General features: G+C 42.0%; 1 protein-coding gene and 1 pseudogene across 2 annotated transcripts in view; one reads left to right on the top strand and one right to left on the bottom strand.

The window, feature by feature from the left end:
- Window positions 1–5,402: 5,402 nt before the first annotated feature.
- On the bottom strand, window positions 5,403–6,025 carry LOC120603454 (ubiquitin-40S ribosomal protein S27a-like; annotated as a pseudogene). The gene has a single exon (XR_005653020.1). The product of XR_005653020.1 is annotated as a ubiquitin-40S ribosomal protein S27a-like (transcript).
- An 8,985-nt stretch (window positions 6,026–15,010) lies between these two features.
- The window catches only part of ATRN (attractin), a 144,538-nt gene continuing 141,881 nt past the window's right edge, over window positions 15,011–17,667 (top strand). Inside the window, exon 1 of the mRNA XM_039863851.1 lies at window positions 15,011–15,375. Coding sequence (XP_039719785.1) covers window positions 15,011–15,375 — 365 coding nt within the window. The remainder of the gene's footprint in view (window positions 15,376–17,667) is intronic.

Below are 17,667 nucleotides of genomic sequence, written 5' to 3'. Positions count from 1 at the left end.
CAGCTAGCTCACAACTGAAGAGAAACCCTCTCACTTCTTGCAGTGGATGCTGTCATTGCTTTGCTCAAATCCCCTTACCCTTACCATTTTAGTGCATTCTAGCTTGACTTCCAGCTGCCAGCATGTGCACTTTGCACAAGAGCTTTCTCTGATTGTTCCCTGTTTTGTCATCTATGCAGCAGGTCAGAGTGCAGAAGAAATGATGTTTCTCCCTCCCTGAAAGCTGCTCTCAACCAGTTACCGATACAAGTTGATGTATGAACACTCTAGCTCCCTTACTCTTTATAATGGAATAACACTGTGGTGCATACTCTGGCTCCAGGTTTCCCATGGGATTAAGCTCCAGTTGTACATAACGGTAAATGGTTTGATAATGCACCCTATATTGGTTGCTTTACTTTCCTGTCTTACTTCCCCACTTCCCTACCAGCATTTTTCTTTACCTCCCAAATAAACTACTTGTATTTGATTCCTTGTCTCAGGATATGCTTGTGGGGGAACCCAAACTAAAACATCTCCTCCCCAAACGGAAATAGCTCAGGTCATGCCTTACCTGCTGCAGGAATGTATGTGTGTGGTGGGGGTGGAGGATGATCTTCAATTTTAAGCTGGCTGCATTCTTCTAATTTAGGTCGACATGTGGCTCCCCATGGCCCAACAAAATAAATAACACTCTCGAGAAAAACAAACAAAAAACACCTAATTATTGGAATCGGAATAGAAAACTTCACTCAAGTAAAACTCACAGTTAGAACAGGAGAGAGAGCACACATTATTACCTCCCTGCAAGAGCTCTTTGCTTTGTTAGTAAGGTTTTTTGATTAGTTTATCTTGCTGCTGCTAGGCTGCAATCTGTATGGATACTCCTTGTTCATTGTCCTCCATGGCCACATCTAAAGGGTTCCTGGGATGAATTCTCTTCTGAATTCTATACAGTTTTAGCATTTCATTTTCTGTTGATGTGAGAGCTGAGGCCTGAGGATGTTTTAAGGTAGTGTCAGCCATACTTGTCTGATCATAAAACTCACTTGGAGTGCTTATTAAATACGTAAATTCACAGCACTGCTCTTCATCCTTCTCAAGGAGAAGATCCTGGGAAATTGCCTTTGCCTGGATTCCCTAGAGAACATAGCAAGAGACGAAGGTTTCATTATAGGGTCTTAATAGGAGGTACGATCCAGAACAGTGAAAATTAGAGACAAGGGAAAGGAAGGAAAGCAAACGCAGGGACCTATATTACTGGGATCACTGCAGCTTCAAGAAAACAAACAAGAAAACAAGTGATTGCTTAGTCACATGGGAGTTGTCTTAAAAAGTTATGCAAACCAACCGTGTCTTGAAATGTTCCACTGACAGGTGAAAGGGAAAAAAGATTATTTGCTGGTCCCTTCCTATCTCTTATCTTGCACTGGTCGAAGTTCACCCATGGGGTGTTAACTCTCTTATGGCTGGGATTCTTTTCCACTCCTATGGAAGGAGAGGCCAAGTTCCTTGATTGATAGATTCACTAAATCATGGGTGGTAGGAGAATAACAATTCTTTCAAGTGAGGAAATGCAGGCAGAGAAAAATTAATTCAAGCAATTTAAAGGACATAAGGCAAGGGACGATATTTAAGGTGTTTAACAATCAGTACGTTATCAACACAGCTGAATGAGAAATTATTATAGGTATTATAAGACTATGAAAATGTGTACTTGTGTTGATGACATTAGGAACCAAGATTCTCAGTATAGGAGAAAAGAGATACAAACATAAAATCAAAGAAGTTAAGCAAGACTTTGTAGTCATAAATTCGAATATGGAATGCCAGTCTGAAGCTAAGATGTGTTTCCTTTAAAAAGATAAAATAGATTATTTTCTAACTCTGCATACTAAAAAATAAAATAAAAAACCACAACCAGGTTATTAGGAATGAGTATCCTTAGCACCTAGATTATGGTCTCTAAATACCCTTTTATTTTCCCCCCAAAAGGAACAAGGGCCATCTGAGTCCATGTCTGGGGAAGAAATGTACAAGAAAAGCTTGATATATCTTGAATTAGAAATGAAAAAAAAAAACCACTATAAAATATTACAGTAGGAACCAACCTGCCATATGGGAAAATTTGAGCATCAAAAAGAATAGTAACTACAATGAACCCAAATACATCAAATATGTTATTCATCAGTTCATAATGATATTTAAAACAATAAAAAAAAACAAAAAGCTTTGATCCACTTTGGAAGATGCCAGAGAATCATCTCATTATTCTGAATACTGGTAAGTAGAGGAAAATAAGCACTTTATAGAACAGTTAAGGCTAATAAAGGTACAAAAATTGATAGATTTAGAATAAAATGCTAGAAATTGTAAATATTAGAATTAAAATAAAATAATGGTTCTAGGCTAGCTCTGTTTGATATAACTTTCTACAATGATGGAAACACTCTGTATTTGCATTGCAACACAGAAGCCACTGTAGCTATGAGCACTTAAAAGGTGACTACTGTGACTAAGGAATTTAATTTTTAGTATTATTCAGTTTTCATTAAATTTTAATAGCCACATGTGGCTAGTTGCTATTGTACTGTACAGTACAGTTCTAAGGCATGATTATCTTTGGCTGCTAAAATAATTAGGTGAAAGACTGATGGGGAGTTTATAATGGATGGATTAGAATGACTACCCCTGAATTTACTGATCAATCTTAAAATCACAAAAAGAGACAAACAGACATTATGTCTCCTGATATGATGCAATAGGAAGTATATAATAGCACCCATGAAGTGTTCTTCTCACAAAAATCAAGGCTCAATCTGATCATTCTAGATTTAACTACCAGTCTAGAAAGTATAGGGAACAGAGAATATGATAAACAGCATCGTATCAAGAGAGATCAGCGTACTCTAGGATATGGTAAACTCAGAACAAATAATATGATTTATTACAACCAAATAATTGCAAAGGAAAAGAAGTGGGAGGGCATAGAACTTACAGATCAGAGATATCTAAAAGAGCAATCAAATGCAAAGTGTGAACCTTGTTTGGAACCAGATGTGTCTTAGCCCAGGTCTCCCAGAAAGGATAACTTGAAAAAAAAAAAAAAAAGCTATGTACAAAAATATCATCAAGGAGTGCAATCTCAGGGAGCAAAATTGAGAGACTCTATAAGTGAAACAGGAAAGTAGGGAAAGTCAACATAAGGAAGTGTGATCAAGTCAGCCATCACTGAGAGTGATTCTTTATTTTTTTTTTTACATCACCAATAGGTTTTATTTGTCGCTGTGAAAAGTCTGAATTTTAAACAGATTCTTTGACTGGGGGCTCATATCCACCAGCTCTGTAGCACCTGTCACATCCCCAGTAGCTTTTCCAGAACTACTACCTTCACCACGAAGCTCCATGAGTTTTCCCAATTCAAACCTAGGCTTCTTCAGCATTTTGATTTTTCTAACAAAGACATCATGGAGAGGATAAACAGATTGGCAAGCCTTTTCTATGTCTTTTCCAGTGCTATCTAGAATCAATTTATTGACCACTTCTTTCAAGTCATTTGTCTGCACCTCTCAGGTCATGATTTCCATCATCTTCTGGATTAGGTGGACCTGTTGGTGCTGAACATAAGAGGTCTTCAGAGTCTGATTGTTGCGTTTTTTAGTAAAACCAACACAGAACAGACGAAGCGAATAACTATTGGTCGACTTGACGTCAACATGAGCTTCAATCATGGTCTGCCAGTTTTTGACCATGGAGCACATTTTGTCACGGGTAAGATTCATGCCATGGAAATTAGCCAGGCAGTTTTTGCCCTGAACATCCTCAGTAATTCGCTTGAATTTTCTAACTGCAATCTCATCATTCTGCTGATCAGCTAGGCTCACTTCAAACACACGACCCTTGAGACCATCAGATGTGATTTTGGTTCCTTGAGTTCTCATGACTAGTGTTTTCCCAATATTTCTTATATTGAATATAGCTGGTGCTTTCACATCCTACCTTTCTTAGAAAATGGGTCAACCATTTTCTTCTTGGCTCCTTTTTTGTTGCCCTTGGTAAGATGATTTTTCTTGCTGACCATGTTGCTGCTCAGAGAGCCTAAAGGCAAGGATGATTGTTTAATGCTACAGACCTTCTCAGAAGCTGCACAAACTGTGTCTTAGGACTGTTGATCTGGGGATGAAAGGGCAAGCAGTTGTCCATTGGTTCTCATTCCCTATTGGTCAAAGTTTGCCTCAAAGAGAGTTCAGTCCATCGCACTTCTGGGTTCTGCATGCTTGGGTGCCAAGCAGATTTCCACAGTATCCACACTGCAGCATTAAAGAAGAGCCCCAAGGAGGTGCCAGGGTACATCTGTGTGAAGCTAGCTGGAGCCTGTGCAGAACTGATGTAGGCAGCAATGGCTGAATTTAGAGATAGGTGAGAGGATCTGGAGTTATGCATAGAAGTGTCTGAGACATGCACACACAAAGAGAGAGAGAGAGAGACAGAGACAGAGACAGAGACAGAGACAGAGACAGAGACAGAGAGACAGAGAGAATCAGGAAGTTTGAATGCTGACAGGATTTTAAGAAATTATTGTTATATTGATAACTTTTCATGTGCTAATGGTATAGTAGTTATGGCATTCCCTGAGAGAGTATTTTTTATAAATTCATACTGAGGTACTTATATATGAAATGATACGATGCCTGGATTTTCCTTCAAAATAATCCAGTTGGTAAGAAGAGTGGATGAAGGCATAGATGAAACAAGATTGACCACAAGTTGTGTACTGATTTTAAGAATGTTCATTAACTTTGACATTCCTCTCTTCAAAAGGTGGAACCTAATTTCCTTCTCCTTGAGTGTGGGCCGGACTTGGGCTCTCATTTCTAATGAATACAACGTGGTGGAAGTGATCCTATGTGACTTCCAAGACTATATTATAAAAGTCATTGCAACTTCCACCTTACTCTTTTTTGGATCATTCATTCTGAGGGAAGCCAGCCACTATGCTATGAGGCTACTCCAGCAGCTCTATGGAAAGGTCCATGTGGCAAGAAACAGATGTCTCATGTCAACACCTTACCAGCCGTAGGTGAGAGTCACCTTGGAACAGATCCTTTAGCCCCACTTAAGGCTTCAGATGATTATAGTCCAGCTTGACAAGTTTACTGCAGCCTCATGACAGAGCTTAAGCCAGAACCATTCAGTTAAGTCACTCCTGAAATACTGATCCACAGAAACTGCGTGAGATAACAAATGTTTATTATTGTTTTAATTTGTGAAATTGGGGTAATTTCTTATACAGCAATGGTCAACCAAAATCGGTTAATAATTATTGAAGCTGAGTGATGAGTTTATTGTACTATTCTATTTTTGTGCATGTTTGACATTTTCCATGATAAAACAAATATTGAGTTCCTGTACTGCATCATCATATAAACGATTTCTAAGTGGATTAAAGACTGTCTGTACAAAGCAAGAATGCCTAGTAAATAATCATCTTTGTTACCTCAAGACAGGAAAGAATTTCTTTTTCTTTTTTTGTAGTTCATGTCTTTTATTAACCCATATAAAATGATTTGTCTTCCGGTTTATTGAAGCAATAGGTCAGACAACATTTGCCACAATAATGTCTGTCAAAGCGGCTAGCCATAAAAACTCCATCACCACATTCATCTGAAGGGCACTCCCGGCGAAGACGACTGATTTTGCCATTCTCATCCACCTTACAGTATTTCAGAACAGCCAGCTTAACCTTCTTTCTCTTTTGCTTATTCTTCTTGGGAGTGGTATAAGACTTCTTCCTTATCTTAGCACCACCATGAAGTCTCAACGCAACATGAAGAGTGGACTCCTTTTGAATGTTGTAGTCAGACAAGGTACGCCCATCTTCCAGTTGCTTGCCAGCAAAGGTCAATCTGCTGATCAGAAGGAATTCCTTCCTTATCCTGGATCTTGGCCTTTACATTTTCTGTTGTAACTGAAGCTTCAACCACGAGAATGATAGTCTTCCCTATAAGGGTTTTCACGAAAATCTGCATCTTGGCTGCAGTTCCACCGCAGATAGCAGATTGGAAAGAGGAATGAATTTCTTAAACAAGACACAAAAGACACAGACTATAAAGAAAAGAGTATTAAATTTACCTACATTTAAAATATGAACTATTTATTGAAGTATACCATAAATGAAGTGAAAAGATGAACTACAATCTGGAAAATACTTGACACGCATATAATGTAGAAAAGATTAGTACCTGAATATATAAGTAACTCCTACAAATCAATAAGAAAAAGATAACACACTAGAAAAATGGGCAGAGGCTACGGAATGCACAGTTCACAGAAGGGGCCACCTAATGACCAGTCAACAAAAGACTGGGCAATCACTATCTGCATCTCTGTGTTGGTCCCCACAGTAATTAACACTCCCTCTCTTAGGTAGCTCTCAACAATGGCTGTCTGGAGTTGGTGTTTAAGTACCCCAAATACTCTAGCTCTTGCCTTCTGAGGCATATGTCCCACACCATTTCTCTGAGTTTCCCCTGTGGAATTAAGCTCCAATTGCTCACACCAGTAACCGGCTTGATAATGTACCTTGTACTGACTTCTCTTCCCCTCCTTGTCTCACTTCCCCACCCCTCTACCTGCTTCTTCAGATTAAGACCGCATTAACCTTGAATCTTTGCCTCAGGGCTTTCTTCTGGGGATACTAAACTAATATAAAATTGTTCAGGCTTCCTTGTCAGCATGAAACAGAGTCTGAGCCCTGGCAACTCTGTGGGAACTTTCCACAGAAAAAAATAAAAATAAAGCTATAGCCTCTCTTGAAATGCATAAAAGAGAAGGGGCTTGATGGCTTCAAGCCATTCCTGAGGGTGGAGGGGCCAAACCACTGGCAATAGGCACAGACTTCAAAGCTGCCCCAAGCCTAGGACTCTGGCTCATGGACTTCCTGCAGGTTTGCTTTCTTTCTGTCCTCTTTGAACCTTGTCCATAATTAATGCCCTTGGCCCTGACTTACTGGGGTTCATAGCTAAATTTTCCCTGTGCCTTGAGCCATTTTCAATATGCTGATCTGGCTTCAGCTTGTTTGACTTGGTAAACACTGCAATCTGGGCCACACCTCTAGTTACAGGCCAGGCATTTAGTCAGCTGATTCCACATGCAGGGTTACCTGCTGCCCTCCTCCACTTTGGGGTTCCTGCCATAATCACAGTATAAATGAATGCTAGAACCACTTTGTGGTAAAGGAAGCTGTGTTGCAGCCAGTGACTTCTCAGGTGATGGAAGTTGGTGCCAGTGGCTCAGCAGCAACAAGAGATGGGGACATCTGTATAGGCATTAGAAGCCTTGATCACAACACTGGCAGCAGTCTGTATCAGGGCCTTGGGCAAGCACTAGAAATAGAGATGGTGCAACTAGACAGAGAGAGAGAGGCTCTCTTTTGTATGACCTGGTCACAGAGGGTCACATAGCATAATCCCATCACATCATTTGTCAGAAGTGAATCACTAAGTCTGGACTTCTAGGAAGGGGACTTCAACTCCAACTTTTAAAGGGCATATCAAGGAATTTGTGGGCATTTTTTAAAAAGCACCACATCGCTTTTAGTTCAATACCTAACAGTAATTTAGATCATAAGGGCTTTTCCAACTTCTATTTCAAACCAACTTACTCTATTTTTTCTATCCTTTTCTTATGTAATCAGTAATGTATCAATCATCGGTTGAGGATATGATTAACTCCTATTTCTTTAATGAAGAATTAAAACACTTACCTGTCCTTATTAGGAGGAAATCCAGTTTTCCTCTTGAATCCCTCTTTCTTTTCCAGTGAATTACCCTAGAAACCAGGGCTTATTCAGTTTAAAGTGGCCAGTCCAACTTCCAAACAAGTCAGCCAAGCCAGGGCTATGCACCTAACTTGTGAAAGGTAAGATTTTAGAAAGAACACTAATTGAGAAGCCATCTCATTCATCTCCAGGGAGGCGGTGCAAAGGAATATTGCCAGGTATAGTGGCCATGAAAATTCATTGCTTGGGTCTCCTGCTGTAGCAGCAACTGGCAGCCCAGTTGCTGTCCCTCTGGCTCCACTACCATGTCTGTGCTAATGTAAGCCCATTCCTGCAAGATGCAGGGCTACTCCAACTGACAACTTTGGATCTAAAACTTCTGTCTGCTTGGATAATAAGCCTTCCTTGGAGTTGCGCTGTACTCCGAGACCCTCCTTAACCAATTCTTCCTGCCTTCTTTCCTTCACAGCTGTCAGATTTTTATTCCAGTCTAAATCTTCTCTCTGTCTTTTCCTGCTTTCTTCTCTTTTATCTTTCATAGACATTTCCCCTAATAAGTCTCTTGCATGTCTAATTCTGTTTTGGCATCTGTTTCTTGGTAGACCTCCCAGGCACACATAGTGCTGGAGTTGGTTCCCACTGGCTTATGATAGCAGATTCTGTGCATTTCTTCCCAATTTTACATTCATTGACATCATGTTGGTAGCTTGAAATAGGTCGTGGTGGGAGTATTTCCAGCATGGAAATAAAAAATGCTACACATGGGGGCCTTTATCCCCTCTAGTGAGCTGGTTGTTAAACATTTATCAGCATACCTCTGGTATATACCAACAGAAATGCATACTTATGTTCACCGGGAGACCTGTGCTAGATTCTTAGACTGTTCATAGCATCATTATTCATACTAGTTTCTAACTGAAAACTGTCTAACTATCCATCAGTAGTGAGATAGATAAATAGTATATGTATTTATACAATGGAATATAGAAATAAAAATAAATGACCAACTATATATAATGATATGGATGAATCTCAGAAACATAATGCTAAGTAAAAGAAGCCAAACACAGAAGTCCATACTGTAGCATTCTATTTATGTAAAGTAAAAAAATGCCAAAATGAAACCATAGAGTAAGAAGTCAAGAGAGAGGTTCCCTGTGGAGGCAGTGACTGAGAGGGGCAGAGAGGGGCCCTATAATGTTCTATTTCTTGATGCTGATCCTAGTGATATCACTGTGTAAAATTTTCAATTTTACTTTGAAAATTCATTGAACTATATATGTATGATTGCTTCACTTTTCTGTATGTATGTTATACTTCATCAGAGGGTTTTTAAAAGTCTGCTTAATTGTTCTGTGAGGATAAAGACTTTTTAACATAGTTTTTAAAAATGTTTAATTGTGGTAAAAAATAACATTAAATTTAGCATCTTAAACATTTTTAAGTGTACAGTTTAGTAGTGTTAAGTATATTCATGCCGTACAACAGATCTCCAGAACTTTTCATTTTGCAAACTGAACCTCTGTACCCACTAAACAACCACTGCCCATTTTCTCCTCCCCCCAGCCCTTGGCATGACCATTCTACTTTCTGTTTCTATGAATTTGACTACTCTAGATACCTTATATAAGTAGAATCATATAGTATTTACCTTTTTGTGACCGACTTTTTTACTTAACATAAGGTTTTCAAGGTTCATCCATTGTTGTAGCATGTGTCAGAATTACTTTCCTTGTTAAGTCTGAATAATAATTCATTGTATTTATACATCACATTTTGTTTATCCATTCACCTGTCGATGGACATCTGGTTTACTTCCACTATTGTGAATAATACTACAGTGAACATGGATGTACAAATATCACTTTAAGATCCTGTTTTCAATTATTTTGGATATGCATACCCACAAGTAGTATAGTTTGATCATATAATAAATCTATTTTTAATGTTTTGAGGAGCTTCCAAACTGTTTCCCATAATGGCTGTACCATTTTTCATTCCCACTATGAGTGTACAATGGTTCCAATTTCTCAATGTTCTTGCCATTTGTTATTTTCTGTTTTGTTTGTTTCTTTTCTTTTCTTTCTTTCTTTTTTGATAGTAGCTATCCTAATAGATGAAAGGAATAGTAGAGGTTTTCAAACTGTTTTTCACTGCTGCCTCCCCAGAGCCTCGATCAATCTCTGATATACAATAGCCACTCAATAAATATTAGTTGCATGAATGAATGGATTGAATGAGTTGATTTCCTGTGTAGGGTTCTGTAGTGGGCTGAGTAGTGGCTCCTGAAAAGATATATTCATATCTAATTCCCAGAACCTGTGAATGTTACCATATTTGGAAAAGGGGCCTTTGTAGATGTAATTAATTAAGGATCTTGAGATAAGCAGATCGTGCTCGATTATGCAGGTGGGCCCTACATCCAAAGACAAGTGTCCTTACCAGAGATAAACAGGAGAAAGCACACACAGAGGAGAAGGCGATGTGATGACAAAGGCAGAGATCGCAGTGATGTGGCCACAAGCCTAGGAGGCCAAAGAATGACAACAGCCACTAGAAGCTGGAACAGACAAGTAAGGATTCTCCCCTAGAGTCTCCAGAGGGATGCAGTGCTGCAAATACCCTGATTTCAGGCTTCTAGGCTCCAGAACTGAAAGAGAATATATTTCTGTTGTTTTATGCCACTGAGTTTGTGGTAATCTGTTATAGAAGTCACAGGAAACTAATACAGGTTGTGACCTATAATTCCGAGAAAATTTTTATCAAAAAGAATGGCTTTAGTTTGGGAACCTCTAATTTGAAGTTTTTCATGGCTGTCTTTAGCAAGGCCAGCTGTCTTTAAAACTATTATTATTTTCATAATGTCTTATTTATATTCAGGAAAAAACTTTAAGTTCTCTACTATAGAAATTTCGGGGAGGGAGCATGTGTCTAACTCATCCAGTAGAAATTTCAAGTGCTCTGCCTTTATATTGGTAATATCTTCCCAAGGCTGGGTCTTATCTCTTAAGCTGATAGAAACATCACTTCTTGTTTTTGTGGCATTTGTCTGTGGAGGCCACCAGGAGCTCTGCCAATAGCTAGGGGACTAACCCTGTACTCCCAGGTCAGGGATCCCTAAACACTTTCCTGTAGAGCCTGCCAAGGACTATCAGGATCTTATGTTTTGTAAGTTGGCCTATCCCTCACATGGGTGCTGCTACCCAATGGAGCTTCACTCCTATCTAGAACTTTCCCAGTTGCGTTTCAAACTTTTGAGATAAGCCTTTTTCAAAGGCAATGTAGTACCTTACTTATTAGATGAGATCCTCACATCTATAATCAGTGAATTGCTTCATCCCACTAAATATACAAGAAGAACTTTGACATACTCAAATATATTGATGTTTCAAATAGTGCAGAGTGAGGTCTGTTAATGCTTAGAGAAGATTAGACAGCTGATTAGATAGATCTTACCAGGGCCTCATTCATTTTTGTTATTTATTGCTCAATAAATATTTGTCGCATGCAGTAAACTACTGGTACCCCTCTGAATCCTTTCCTGGATCCTTCTGACTGCTGTGAATGTTGGCTGCGAAATTAGCTATATGTACAAATGCTGGCCCTCTTGCCTCAAAATGACATCAACTCTATGCTACAATCATGATCCATGGCTCTCAATAGGATCAGACTGAAGCTTGAGTCCAGATAAGGCTTCATCCTTGCTCAGCTCCCTTCCCTGCTCTATCTTGATTCCTTCATTGCCTTTTTCCCAAGAGCACTCTCCCAATAAATTATGCACTCAAATTCTCTGTCAGGCTCTGCATCTAGGGAAACTGACCTAAGACACTGTGTGAGTAAAACCCAAAGGTTATAAAATTCATCCATGTTCATGACCTGGAGACAATGCAAAGAAAGATATAAAAAAATGCTGGCATGGAATTAGAAAGAAAGAAAAAAAACAAATAAAAAAAGAAAGAAAGAAATCAGAGAGAGCAAAAGTGGCACACAGAATGTTTTTCTGGAGTTAAAAACAAACAAATAAACAAAAGCTGGCAGAGGCACTTTCAGACCATCTTAGTGGATGCAAACCTCCTTGGCTATGCAGTTGGTCGAGGCTCTTATTTAGAGTCTGGACTTAGAGCAGTTCCAGATCAAAGGCTAGAGGTTTTTTTGCCATTGGCATTAATGTTTCTGGGACCTGGAAGTGGCCGCCTTGATAAGGACTAGTGGAGAAAAAGGTGGTATGGAATTTCAGGTAGAATAGCCAAAGAACCTTTGTAAAGCATAAGGAGTCCAATAGAAATGCTTCTAAAGCTGCAGTGACCTGTTCCATGAGGAGCAACTGGACAATAATATCAGAACCCACTGTGTATTATAACATAGATGACCAGTTGTACATTATATATATAAATTATGCAGCCATTCGTAAATCTTAATCAAGTGTACTTCAAAAGACTTGTTCTTGGAGGAAGCAAGTTACAGACTATTCTGGTAATCTATTGTTGCCCCAAAACTTAGTGGCTTAAATAAGTACACTTATTTATCTTGTTCATGTTTCTGCAATTTGGAGTGGATTCAGCAGAGATGATACATCTCTGCTTCACAAGTGTCTGGGGCCTCAATTGGGAAGACTCAAATGGTTGGGGTGCTGGAACAGCTAGAGATTGGCTTCCCCATAGTATGGCAGTCTCAGAGTAACTGGACTTCTTTTCTGGTAGCTGGATTTCCCCCACAGCAAATGTTCCAACGCACTCAGGAGAAAGCTGCAAAACTTTGTATAACCTAGACTCAGAACTTCCAACACACACACATCTGCCGTATGGTTAAGCAAACACTAAGGCCAGCCCAGATTCAAGGAGTAAGTGTGGGGTGGGATTAGTCTCCATCTCTCCATGGAAAGAGCATAAAAGAATTTATAGCCATCTTTAATACACTATCCAGAGTAGAAAGTGTAGGGTAGGGGTCCCCAATCCTCGGGCTGCGAACCAGTACCGGTCTGTGGCCTGTTAGGAACCGGGTTGAACCAAGCGAGTGCTAGTATTACCGCTTCAGCTCCACCTCAGATCACCAAGCATTAGATTCTCAGAGGAGCACTGGGCCTGCTGTCAAAAATGTTGGGGACCACTGGTATAGGGGACTCTTTGACAACAACAAATAAAGAAGAAAGAAAATAGCAATACTTTCCTTCACAGGTCAAGGTAAAATTTTGTTTTTCTTAAAGACAGAATAATTTGAGCACGTTTAAAGGCTTAAGAAAAAGACCAGAGAAGGGAGTAGATTAAGGAAGTAAGAAGGAGAATGTTTGCTGCAGTAAGGTTGTAGGGCAGCTCTGTGGATGCAAACTATTTTCTGTTATCTCTGAGTGTTTGTAAAATCATGTGAAACTTCACAGCCTGGGTTCAGTTTCGCTGTGGGGAGTGAAGGCAAAGTTTGGTTCCACTTCTGGCATAGAGGAGTATGGGAAGCAGTGCCTGCTGAAGGCAGGTCATGGCTCTATGTCAGCCTCCCTCATCTGACTGGGGCTTTGCCAAGGGGTAGGGCCACGTTTTCCATTTACCTCTCTTATCCTGTACAGTCCCATGTAGGACACTGCAGCAAAAACAAACTGCAATCCAGAATGCCAGTGGTAGGGCCCAGGCCAACCAATATGTTTCACATAGAAATAGGGGAGATGGGTGGGTAGAGAGCTGGGGGTGAGTCTGTTGTGCAGGTCAGCTTCACCAGGCTTGAAGGGGTTGCAGAGTGAGGAAGGTCAGGACTTGGGTATGAGTCTAGGAGTATATCCTAGAATCTTAGAATTCTGTGCTCTAAGGTAAAGCTGAGAGGATCTACCGTTTATTACAGGTTTTCTTTCTTCCAAGGGACCGCAAGTTGCCCAAACTGAGGTAGCTGCCATAGGACTATTCCTCACACACAAAGCTCATGTCAGACAATGCTCTTGTTATCTATTGCTGAGTAACACACCCTTCTAAAACTTAAGAGGCTTAAAACAGCAGCCACTTTATCATTTCTCAGGATTTTGGATAAGGCACAGTAGGAATGAAGAACAGTCCAGCTGGCTGGAATCACCTAGTTGGCTTCTTCCCTCAATGACTGGTCCCTCAGCTGGGATGGGTTCACTAGGTTCATGTGCCTGGGCTTCAGTTCTTGGTGAGAACTGAGTCACTATTTTTCCTCCATGTTATCTCCGCATGTGGTCTCTCTACAGCAAGGTGGAAGATGGGGAGCAACTCAGGATTATCAAGAGCTCAAAATCAAGATTGCCAGGTGTTCATAAAGCTCAGATCTGGAACTGGCACATCGTCACTTCTTCCCCCTTCTTCTATTGCTGAAACTGAGTCATAGGTCCAGTCCAGATTCCAGGGTTGAGGACATTAGGTTATACTCTCAGGTTATACTCTCAGGAGGCATGCTTCATTGGGGGACCACCGAAGTAACAAACTACCTGACAAGAAGAGCTCTAGGGGTAGGCATATATGGGCTAAGGGTGATCCAGTTCCCAATTTTATGCTGCCCTGGCTTCAGAGATGGAGGGCAAATAGTGAGGAATAAGATAACCCCAAAATTTCTTCACAGAATTATAGCTGGGGCGGGAGGGGGCGAGGCCTGGTTTGCTCCTGGATCAGCCTGAATCAAGGGAAGCCAGGCACTGTGTGTCTTCATTCAATTAAGCATTTATTGAGCATAGCCTATGCGCTAGGTTCTTAACACACGTGTTATTTCGTTATCCTTATTTTACAGAGAAAGCAGACGCTCGAATGCAGCACTCTTTCTACAGTACCACGCCTAGTGCCACGCCAGAACGCAGTCTCCTAGGCTCTTTTTACCCAGCAGTTAGGGCAGAGCAATAACCAACACCATGGTCTCCGGAAGGGCAGCGCTCAACACGGCAGACGTAGCTAGCCTAGGCAGCCAACGGGAAGACAGCGCTCAGGCCTCCTAACCCATCGCCGCCGAGCCGAGCGAAGCGAAAAAACTAGCCCACTAGGATGCCTCGGTACAAAGGCCGAAGCTCTCAGAGAACCGCAGACTTAGGACTCAGAAACTAGCTTCCAAGGGTGCACGTGTTGGACGCCAGCGGCCTGCGCGCCCCACCTACGCACGCACGCACGCGTCTGCCCCGCCTGCCGCGCAACTTTGGCCCCGCCCCCAGGATTGACCGCCCGAGCCACCGTCCGCACAGCCCCGCCCCGCACGGCCAGGCGAAGAGGAGCCGGCCGTGCGGTGTGTGTGTATGTGTTCGCGGAGCGCAGTCTCAGCCCCGGGAAGATGGTGGCGGCGGCGGCGGCGACTGAGGCGAGGCTGAGGAGGAGGACAGCAGCGTCAACAGCGCCCACGGGCAAAAACGGCGGGCGACTCCGGGACTGGGACGCAACTGGGGCAGGGAGGCCGGGACTGGGGGCCGGGCTGCGCCTCGCGCGACTACTGCTTCTCCCGCCTCTGCTGCTGCTGCTGCCCTGGGCTGCCGAGGCCGCGGCTGTAGCGGCGGCGGTGTCGGGCTCAGCCGCAGCTGAAGCCAAGGAGTGTGATCGGCCCTGTGTCAACGGCGGCCGCTGCAATCCTGGCACTGGCCAGTGCGTCTGCCCCTCGGGCTGGGTGGGCGAGCAATGCCAGCACTGCGGGGGCCGCTTCAGGTGAGTGGAGGGTGGTATTGGAGGGTCGAGCCTAGCCAGAGGTTGAGGCTAAGGGGCGCTCCGCACAGCTTCAGGCCAAAGGCAGATGCCGGTCAGTAAGTGGGGAGGGTAGGGTGGCCTCTCGATGTTTGAGGACCATTTGCTTCCGGGGAGACCATCGTCTCTGGCTTGGGGTCTTCCTGTACTGGAAGATGAAAAGGTTCGAGGCAGGGGTGGGGTACCACGAAGGGTGCGGCGGGCTACATGGAAAGAAAGCGTAGGGTCCCAAAGTGTATCGAAGCCAGTCTCAGAAACTGAGCCTCTTTTGGATAAACGAGTTATAAAAGAAAAGGTGAAAGAGAGCCAGTCTTATTTAAACACTTCGTTTTAACATCCCCTTGTTCCCTAGGGCCTCATGAGTTCCCGACTGATTGGAGATGAGGGGTGCTCTGAAGGAATAGGGCCCTGGAAGTGATTTGTTGGCCGAAGATAGAAAGGAAAGGATAGGATTGTGAGATATTAGAAATAGAAGAATCAGTGGCTGTTGGCTAAAGGAAAGTGGAGAAACCAGCCCTTTGAAGCTCGCTGGAGGCGGTAGATTGGAACAGGGTCTGTGGTGGAGAGGGCATAGAAAGAGGTTCTTGTTTGCCCTGGTTTCCAAGGAATATGGAGTTCTGAGTTGGCCTGGTTCAAGGCAGTACCTCTTGGAGAGATCCCTCATTAATTAATTAGTAGTTATTTGTTATTTGCTTCAGTTATGCAAGGCTTTCCAGATAATACACATGAACAGATTAGCCAGACTTTAGCCTAGTCCACGAGGAGTTTGGAATATAGCAAGAGAAAGATACATACACAAATAACCCTAGTCATAAAGGCTACAGAGTCATTCGTGCCTTTGGTAGATAATTTACTGAACACTTTTGATGTCACATGTGGAGGAGTGGGGAAATAATGGAGAACAAGATAGATGGAGTCCTTGCTGTCATGGATCTTACATTCTAGTGGGGACACAGGCAGTTAACAAGTAAGTAAGTGGAAGAAATGAACAAGATAATTTCAGATAATGGTAAATGCTGTCAAGAAAATTAAACAGGATAGTCTGATAGAAAATGACTAGTGGGTAACTTTGGGAAAAGCCTCTCATTTGAAGTGACATTTGATCTGTGACCTGAATGAGGCAATGAAGAACCTGTGGGAATTTAGGGGAGGAGTGGTTGTGACTAGCTGGGAGATATAAGGAAGACTCTCAAGAGGTGATGACACTGGATTTGAGCATTTGAAGCTAAGTAGGTTTTGGAAGTGTGCAGCTGGGAAAAGAATTCCAGATGGAAGGAAGAATGCAAACAAAATTGTGGAGACCAGAAGGTAAAGTATTTTATATACTAAGGTATATAAAAAGAGAAGTGAGAGAGAAGTTTGGAGTGGTAGAATTGTGGACTCATGTATTGTCCAGTCTTCAGGGGGACTCAGAGAAGGTTCAGTAAATGAGCTCTTTATTGTTATGAAGAAACCAAGAGATTTCATGACAAATGTGTAGTAGGGCTAGCCTTATAACTTACTTAGGGTGTTCTGATTTATGAACTGATTTAATATAGCATTGTTGAGGACTCTTTGCGTTAAAGGCAGACATGGTCTTGCTCTGGTGGAACTTACGTTCCAGCTTGGGTAATAAAACATCCAGTAATCAGTTTATCATGATTTTGCTTAAGGCCCTGGAAACAAAGAGCAGAGAACTTGACTTAGTTCGGAATGGTAAAGTTAATGCCTTAATAAGTGACTTTGAGTTGAGATCTGAGGGGTGAGATGGTATTGCCTACATGAAGATTGGGGTACTAAAGGGCCAGTTTGTTCAGAGGCTTGGGGATGAAAGGGATTTTGGCAGGCTGAATAGAAGACTAGGTGGCTGGAGCAGAATGAGCAAAGGGGAACATGGCAGGCATGGCTGGAGAGATAGGCAGGGGCCAGGCCATGTGGATCCTTGGGTTGAGAATCTTGACTTTTAGCCTATGAGCAGTGGAATGGCATAGTTCATCCCTTGTTTTGACGACATTACAAACTTTTAGGTTGGAACCAGAGCTAATTTTACCATTCCAGAGCAGGAATGGCCTTGAAAGTGAGGCCAGAGCGTTTTGATTTTGAGGAGCTTCTAATAAAGTGAATGGATGGTTGGATCAGAGGTGTGTTCTTTAAGTTCTGAAAATCTGGGGTGCTGTGGTAGGCAGTGGGGGTCCATAGAGTAGAGAGGGACATGAATAGCAACATCAGTTTATAATGTTCAGAGTAGGTGGACTTGCTTTAAGCATGAGATGATGG

This window comes from Pteropus medius, unplaced genomic scaffold (genome assembly GCF_902729225.1).
Source record: "Pteropus medius unplaced genomic scaffold, Ma_sr-lr_union100, whole genome shotgun sequence".
Lineage (NCBI taxonomy): Eukaryota > Metazoa > Chordata > Mammalia > Chiroptera > Pteropodidae > Pteropus > Pteropus medius.
The sequence above is the reverse complement of the archived record's forward strand: the minus strand, read 5'-3'. Positions and strand labels throughout refer to the sequence as shown.